Below are 9122 nucleotides of genomic sequence, written 5' to 3'. Positions count from 1 at the left end.
TTTGTTCTGACAACTCCTGATGTTGCTTTAAAAAGGGACTAGTCTCAGGATTTAGCGAAGCTGATGATTTATCTGTCTGTTTACACAGATTGACTGCTCCATAACTTCTCACCACTGTTTGAACTGGAGACAGGGAAGGGTGAAATTGTGCCTGACTCTGTGTGTGGGCTCATTGTGCTGGTCAGGCAGGAGAGGACCCGTCGCCTTTTCCTGCTCCAATGACAGCAACAAATTTATCTATTCACTTTGGCATGTCACAGATTTATCACGTCTATATGGCACGGATAAGCCTCACTGACAGACCTGGAAGGTCATGCCAAAGTCATCGACCCTGCCTTCTCTGAAAGAAAACATTCCTAAGCTGTGAATGGCAACTTCCAACCCACTCACGATCCATCTACCCTATAGGCAGTTTACCCTCATTTAAAACCTCTCAGCTGCATCCAACAGTGAATTTTTCAATGACACTTCACAAACTGAAAGAAGTTGGTCATTAAAAGGCACTCGTTTTAAAGATGTTTTTCAAGAAAAGGGAGTGGCGTAAGGCCAATTCTGCACTTGCAGGTAGTAAATCCTGACAAGATTTCTTAGAGAAAGAGTAATCATGGCTGCAGGCTCCTAGATGACCTGGCACTCAGCTGAAGGGGGGAGGTGATGGGTAATTGCTGTGTCAGGGCTTTTTAAATGGCCCTGAGGGAAATGATGACAAACTAGTCACTACCTCAGGTGCCTATAAATGAGATGAGCTTGAGTCCACCATCTATGCACTGGCAGTGGAAAGACAAGCAACATTACATACAGTGAGATGAAGAGATATGAATTTGTCACATGGTACAAGAGTGAGTAAAAGACTGTGTGCAACCTAGTATTTATAGATCGATGAACCAGGACATGGCAACAAATGTATTCAATCACACTTAATTTTCAAATGGCAAGTGGGGCACATGTGAAGACTTAAGAATTAAGATGAAGCGATACATGCATGATGTGGCATTCACTACTCATTCTTCTGATCATCATCATATGAGTGCATTCCTCTGTTGTTTAGTTAAAGAACTTCTCATTTTCCCCGAGGTTGTGAAGATGAAATCTTCAGTGAGACTCAGTTTGACTACCTTTCCTCTTTAATATGTTTAGCGTGTTTGAGTCTCCCTCTGCTGGTCAGATTAATGTCTAGCGCTTTTATTTTGGTGGAATGGGATGCTGAGATTCTGAAGCAGTTATGGAAAGTTATGCTTCGATTGCTATGCTATGATTGGTATTATGATTGGTATTATGATGCTATGCTATGATTGGTATTAATAAATTTTGTTCAGAATGAAACTAATTGACAATTTTGAACATAATAAATTCTGGCTTTTTGTTTGTATTTGTATAGATCTGTTATAGGATTTGGGAGAGTCTTTGAATCCATCAGTGTAACTCTGTGCAAATTTCTCTCACTCACTCATTTTCTACCGCTTATCCGAACTACCTCGGGTCACGGGGAGCCTGTGCCTATCTCAGGCGTCATCAGGCATCAAGGCAGGATACACCCTGGACGGAGTGCCAACCCATCACAGGGCACACACACACACTCTCATTCACTCACACACTACGGACAATTTTCCAGAGATGCCAATCAACCTACCATGCATGTCTTTCGACCGGGGAAAGAAACCGGAGTACCCGGAGGAAACCCCCGGAGGCACGGGGAGAACATGCAAACTCCACACACACAAGGCGGAGGCGGGAATCGAACCCCCAACCCTGGAGGTGTGAGGTGAACGTGCTAACCACTAAGCCACCGTGCCCCCTCTGTGCAAATTTCATTTCATAATTTTCAAACAAGTATTTTATACAATCTGTGGAAGGGAGGATGATGGCTGATCAGCTTGGAGTTATCAGACACAAGAGGTGATCTGGTTTTAGGCACTGTTAGTACTGTGCATGGTGAATATCTAAAGATTCAGGTCAAACGTGATCACTGGAATTCCTAGCTGTTGACATAAATAAGCCAAAAAGTGATATGTGAACCGTTTTGAAGTATTTATAGGATTGAAAATAAATAGAATGCCAGGACCAACAATTCCTTCATCTTCATTAAATGAATTATCCTGGTCAGGGTCACAGTGAGTACAGAGCCCGGGGTCTTATCCTAGGAACAATTCAACTCTATTCAATTTATTTGTAAAGTGCTTTTAACAATTCACATTGTCTCAAAGCAACTTTAAAGAAGTACAGAAACATTAGAATTAGGTATGATTTAGTCATGCGATTGACAAGGTTCATTATTTGCAAAGTGCAGACAGGGACTCTGACAAGACTAGCTATGACAGCATAAATATAAGAGAGAGCCAGAGAGTGACACAGACATGAGGGCTTCCTGGGACCTAAAGTGTCCCACCACTCCACAGTCAGCAAACCTGAGCGACTTGCGAGGGTGGTAAGGTGTCAGCATCCAGACATCCCATTCCACCAAACACTCTATGCCCATGGACCCTCCAGATCTGCTCTTTTACCTAAGAAATGTTATTCATAAAAAGCTGTGCCTGAGTCCCAAACACTAATTGGAAGGCTGTTCCATAACTGTGGGGCTCTTTAAGAAAAAGCTCTGCCCCCTGCTGTAGCTTTTTGTACTTGAGGCACTACCAAATGGAGCTTGTTTATGCTAATACTGTAACATCCAGACAGTAAAGCATAACAATAATCCAAACTAGATGCATGAACTAGTGTTTCTGTATTATGTAGTGACTTCAAGTATGTCATATTTATCTTATAAATATATCTTATCTTATCTTAGCTATATTTCTGAGATGAAAGAAGGCTTACCCTTGTGATATTATGAGATTATTTAAGCTTCAAGTGAGAGACAGAGTTGGTCTAGAACACTGTGTATAAAGCAGGTGAATGCATCTCAACACCATGACCACACCCACAGACAGACACACAAACATGCACAAACACACACATTCAAATCCCGGTACAATTTTAGTGTAACCAATCCAGATACTTGCATGTTTTTGTTCTGTTTGTGTGGGGGGAGGGGGGGAATGGTGGACGATTCCACTTTGAGAGAAAATCCACATGAACACTGAGGCAGCAGTGCAATCCATCTTTCCACTCACAGGAAAATTCACCTGAACTAAATTCAGTATACATTTAGTGTTTGAGATTAACAGCCCACAAAATAAACAGAAAGAACTGTCAGAATGTCCTGGCAACATGGCCAAGATAACATCAAGATAAGTGTCAGCCTTCAGGATGTCCTTTTAAATATCTGTTACTTGCAAGCAGGTTTTAAACAGGACTTCCTAACTGAATGTTTGTCTACTGCATGTGTACACAAGCAAAATAAAAAAATGTTGCAAATACTGTTCAAATACTGTTTTGCATTTGCACCAGTAGTATTTGGAATATGTCAGCAGATCTAGGTATTTGAGACTTGTTTTGAAAAAAGATGTTAGTTCTATAATAATGCAGCTTGCGGTATAAATTTATTACCCCTTGAATAGTGTATAATTTTTTGTTATTTATTTATTTATTTTTCTTAGAGGAAGTAAAGTATAGAACACTTAAATACTACTACTATTATTAATAATAATAATAACAATAATAAAAATGATAATAATAATAATAATGATAATAATAATAATAATGATAATAATAATTATTATTATCATTATTATTATTATCATTATTATTATTATGGTTGTTATTATTAAAATAATAAACATAAAGAAAATTATTATTATTATTATTATTATTATTATTATTATTATTATTATTATTATCATTGGTGCAAATTCTGACTGACATTATAGGCGCAACTGTTTAACCTTCAGCCGCTGTAATGTCGCATTAAATCCGCGTATCTGGGGCTGTAAAGACCCCAAATTGGGAAGCCTGTGTACAGAGCAAGACTGTAGGAAATGTGGGTTCACTCTTCATGAAAATATTATCATCATTTTATATATCATTAACAGTACATTAAAAATGATAAATATCGTTTCCAGTCTACTGAGAGTAGTAAAATGGCCAGTTATAGATATTCTGCCATTATAATAATCTATTATTAATTTACATAATTAAATAAGTAAGTAGCTAAGTAGCTTTCGTGTAGTTCACATTTAAACTTCACTATTTAAAAGTTTTCTCTCAGGTCCTTACCGCCGGTTCACTATTATAGAGATGATTTAGGCTACATGCTCAGAATACAACTACTATTATGTCATAGCCTTGTGTAAACCAACCTTTCAATGTATTTACACTCTTTAGTTATCCAGGATTAATCTCTAGAACTGAAGTGTACAAGTGATCATTGTTTCCAAAAAACTCCCGATTCAACATTTCTCAGCAAAGGCATGTGTTCATTTAGTACAAATTTCTAACCATGAATGAATTAAACCTTCAACACATTCTAAAATTTGTGAACAAAATTGGTTTCTTAATTAAATGCACTGTGTAATTAATAAAACAATAAAACATTAAATAACACATGCAAATATGACCTAGCAGATTGCATGCATATATATATATATATATATATATATATATATATATATATATATTTATATATATATATATATATATATATATATGTGTGTGTGTGTGTGTGTGTGTGTGTGTGTGTGTGTGTGTGTGTGTGTGTGTGTGTGTGTGTGTGTGTGTGTGTGTGTGTGTGTGTGTGTGTGTGGTAACTGAATTCACAGCTCTCTCTCTCTATCTCTCTTTCAAAAAAAATCCTTTAACTGCTCGAGAGTCCTTTCATTTCTCCCCGTGAAAATCGATTAGAGCTGCAATTATGTTAGAGATCACTCGGAGATAATCCGATGTAAGTGGCTGATCAGTGTGTTGTTATTCGCTCATTAACAGGTGTACAGTTGGGAGTGCAGCGCTGTATTTATCCGGGAGGGGAGGAGGAGAGGGAGAGGGGAGAGGAGGAGTGCGTGAGGTCTTTCAATTTTATACTGTACAGGTCACGCTAAATTACCCTCATGCACATCACTGCGCATAATACTTTATTTATAGAAATAGGATCATTATGAAAAATGATTTTTTTAAATAGTCCATATGCTTGTGATAAGGTTAGTCTGAATTTAAATGTGGCCTAGCTTTTACACAGCTTATGGATTTGCTTATGGGTGATTTTTTTTTTTTTATCTAGGGTAAATGTAGATGAATATTGCTCGGTTATAAACTTAGGCATCAATGATTTCTATTTGAAATCGGCAAGAACTGGTTAGGTATTAGTTGTGTAAGGCGAGGAATAAGCAAATGAGGCCGTGTGAGTGGGCTGTACCGCTCTCTACGTAACAGCAAGGGGAAGATCCACAGTGCGCTCAAGTCACGGCGCTCGCGACTGTTCCTCACTTTCTTCAACAACGTCGCGCAAAAAACCTCACTGCTGACTGCACACGGTCTGCTGGAACAACCTGTGAAAACCCTAAGTCTGGGTTCTGCATGTTGACGAATTGCACATTTCCACCGTAATGCTGGGCGCAGTTAAGATGGAAGGACACGAAACTCCTGACTGGAGTAGCTATTACACCGATGCACAGGAGGTATGTACGATTATTACTGTGGGTTTAAGCAGGAGTTATGGGACATAGTTTTAAAACAATCCAAATTTAACTCAAATACAAAAAAATGACATAGGTCTCCGTTACAGTGAAAAATATATGCGAATATTTCTTTCTTGTTCACTTCCTCAAGATCATTTGAAAGCCCCAAAAATGAAAACGTTGATAGATTTTGATGTGAAGCTACCTGAAGCCTGTCCCGCTTGGTGGCGGTAGTGTCCCCGGTGTGAGGCCACTGATCCGCTGTGCTTCATCAAATCTTACTGAAAACGTGTTCGTTTGAAATGCACTTCAATATGATTTGACGTATTTTTTTTAATCGTTTGTGATATACTATAAATAAACTTTGTTTAGAGTTTTAAACAGTTATAAACGAATAAAATGAATAATAGTTACTGACTATTGTGTTTCTATATCATATAGAAACTTTCTATAACATTATAATAATATTCAATAATTGTTTTTTAATGCGTTTTATTTGTTTATTTATTTGTTTGGTTATTTATTTGCTTACGTATACTTAGTTTCATGTATAGTATATGTACTTATGCTGAAAAGCATACGGTCTTTCATCACATACTAAATTATTTCTGTAATATCCTGTTCCTATATTCACGTTTTGTTTTACTGGTCATGATGTTTATTGTAAAACATTTTTTATTTTCTTTCTTTTCTGGTTGAACAGTATACAGAATCTGAATTAATGTTGATTAAGTTTTTTGGTGAATTAAGTTAATGTTAGTATATGTTTTGGTGATTTTAGTTAATATATTACATCTCAATATAATAGTCAAATCTCATATATTATTCAAATCTCAAAATGTATAAATTTTAAAATGACATGTTAAATAATAAAGTATGTTTTGTTTTATTTCAGGTGTATTCGCCCATGACGAACAGCAGCATGAATGCTGGACTGACTTCAATGAACAGTATGAACAGTTATATGAGTATGTCCACCAGTGGAAATATGACCTCTAGTTCTTTTAACATGTCCTATGCTAACCCTGCTCTTGGCGCTGGACTAAGCCCAGGAACTATGACGGGGATGCAATCGAGCGCAAGCAGCGCAATGAACGGGATGGGTGGCGGTGTATCATCCATGGGAAACGCGCTTAGTCCCACAAATATGACTGCAATTTCAGCTCAACACACCTCTATGAACGCACTGAACCCTTACTCAAGCATCAGCCCCACTATGAGCCCCATGACATACGCCCAACCTAACCTTAATAGGGCACGGGACAACAAGACTTTCAGAAGAAGTTACCCACACGCCAAGCCTCCATACTCTTACATATCACTTATCACTATGGCTATCCAGCAGTCGCCAAGCAAGATGCTCACACTTAGTGAGATATATCAATGGATAATGGATCTTTTTCCATACTACCGTCAGAACCAACAAAGGTGGCAAAACTCCATCAGACATTCGCTGTCATTCAATGACTGTTTTGTCAAAGTGTCTAGGTCACCAGATAAGCCGGGGAAAGGCTCTTACTGGACCCTGCATCCTGACTCTGGAAATATGTTTGAGAATGGCTGTTACCTCCGCAGACAGAAGCGTTTTAAATGTGAGAAAAGGCTTGTCGGAAGTAAAGGGTCAGATGGAAGGAAAGAGCAGAACGGATCAGGCTCGCCCTCAAGTGACAGCACAAACACAAAGACCGGGTCTGTGGACTCCAGCTCAGTAACCAGCGCAAATCAGTCATCATGTCCTCCGAGCTTGGACCACAGAAACGGTAGTAGCAGCTCTGAACTAAAGAGCACTGGCCCACGGATACACCCCGTGGCCAACTCAGCCACGTCTCTCTCCTCTCTCCCTTTGCCCCCACACTCTATGGCCCACGAGTCTCAGCTGCACCTAAAGGGAGACCCCCATTACTCTTTCAACCACCCGTTTTCCATCAATAATTTAATGTCCTCCTCGGAGCAACAACACAAACTGGACTTGAAAGCATATGAACAAGCTTTGCAATATTCATCTTATGGCTCAGGTATGTCTTCCAGCCTGCCTCTCGGCAGTGCTTCTATGGCCGGGAGAGCGAGCATGGACCCCTCGGCTTTAGAGGCGTCTTACTACCAAGGTGTGTATTCAAGGCCAGTTCTTAACACTTCTTAGTTTGGTCTTATAATTTACTGCACTCATCAATTCCTGACAGATAAACTTTATTTTATTTTTGCATGCACCCTGTGCATTAAGGACTGTTGCTTTAAAGTATAATAATGTGTATGTGTATAATAAAATATTGTAAAGTGTTTCCTTGAATGATTGTATTACCCACCTATAAATAATTGCTAGTGTATTTAAAACGATTTTAAGCTTGTAAAATAATGTACTCCTCCCAAACCAATATGTCCCATGTGTTACAGTGTGTATAAATGAAGGTCAGTTATGGTATTGTGGAATGTGTGCTGCAGGTAAAAAGCAAAGTAACTGTGTGTTGCAGATGTATTTGGATGTTGTCATATTACTTGTTCTTTTTGGGTTTTTTATTTACCTCGTTTGATGCAACAATTTTAATCCCAAACTTGTATTGAAATAAGTTAATCAAACGTGAAAATGAATTGCGAATAAAACACGTTATTTCCTAATTACGCCAGTTAGTGTTTCGTTGCATGTTTATGATTAGAAGCTCCTGGATGATCATTTGCCCAAATTATATTTGGTGGAGTCGCTGACGCTGGGTTTCATTTCTCAGGGTCTTAAGGGGAGTTTTTGGGGAAATGTAATTGCTCAATATGAACCTATATGTGCTGTTTTATTTATTTCATTTCATTTTGTTTATTGTCTGTTTTTATGGTTGTATTTTATTATTATTATCTCTTTTTAAGGTTGAGCGAATCAAGGTTCAGATTGGTCATATGAATATGCGGCAAATAATAGCTAAGTTCCAAGTCCCTTTTTCACAAGCAAAATAAATTAAGATACAACAAATAAATAATAAAATCATTAATTAAAAATCCCAAAGCAACATAAAAAGTCATTAATATGAACATTATTGTTGTTAAACAATTCCTTTGATTAGGTTTGTGCACACAGAAGTGCACACCGGCCGAGTCTGTGTGCTGACTTGGTGTTGGTAAAAGACCAAGAGAAAATCCAAGTCTAACACAAGCGCAACCTCAAAGCTTCTCCCTATAAAAGCTTTGCTCGCTGTTTAAATGGGATTTTTAACAATATCATAGGGAGGCCAAATCATCTTTTTGTCAAGCCTAACCTACATGACGGGCGCGTGAACCTGAACAGATTTTACTTTGATCGTGGTATTTTGTAGACAGGCATTTTGGCTGACTAACCATGAAATACGTTTAATCGTCGTGCAATAGATCCTGACGCGTAAATAAAGTGGAAAATTGTATTTACGCGTCGGGAGCCAAAAGGGCACATGAAGCACTCGTGAAGCGGAAAAAAGCAGCAACGTGCTCCGTCGCAGAAGGAGAAATAGTTTCTCTGTAAATTATGTATTCATCAATGTGATTTTTTACAATTATTTTAAAAACAAGCATTCATTTAAGCAATTACTTTTTATGCACTTTTTACGTCAAAACATTAAATAA

The 9122-nt window shown here is 38.1% G+C and overlaps 1 protein-coding gene across 1 annotated transcript; it reads left to right on the top strand.

Annotated features, from left to right (window-relative positions):
• Positions 1-5336: 5336 nt before the first annotated feature.
• On the top strand, positions 5337-8159 carry foxa1 (forkhead box A1). The gene is made up of 2 exons (XM_060879848.1): positions 5337-5543; positions 6439-8159. Exons 1-2 carry the CDS (start codon positions 5472-5474, stop codon positions 7681-7683), a joined length of 1317 nt encoding a protein of 438 aa, XP_060735831.1. The 5' UTR covers positions 5337-5471; the 3' UTR covers positions 7684-8159.
• The last annotated feature ends 963 nt before the right edge of the window (positions 8160-9122 follow it).

Source organism: Tachysurus vachellii, chromosome 10, assembly GCF_030014155.1.
Source record: "Tachysurus vachellii isolate PV-2020 chromosome 10, HZAU_Pvac_v1, whole genome shotgun sequence".
NCBI lineage: Eukaryota > Metazoa > Chordata > Actinopteri > Siluriformes > Bagridae > Tachysurus > Tachysurus vachellii.
The sequence above is the reverse complement of the archived record's forward strand: the minus strand, read 5'-3'. Positions and strand labels throughout refer to the sequence as shown.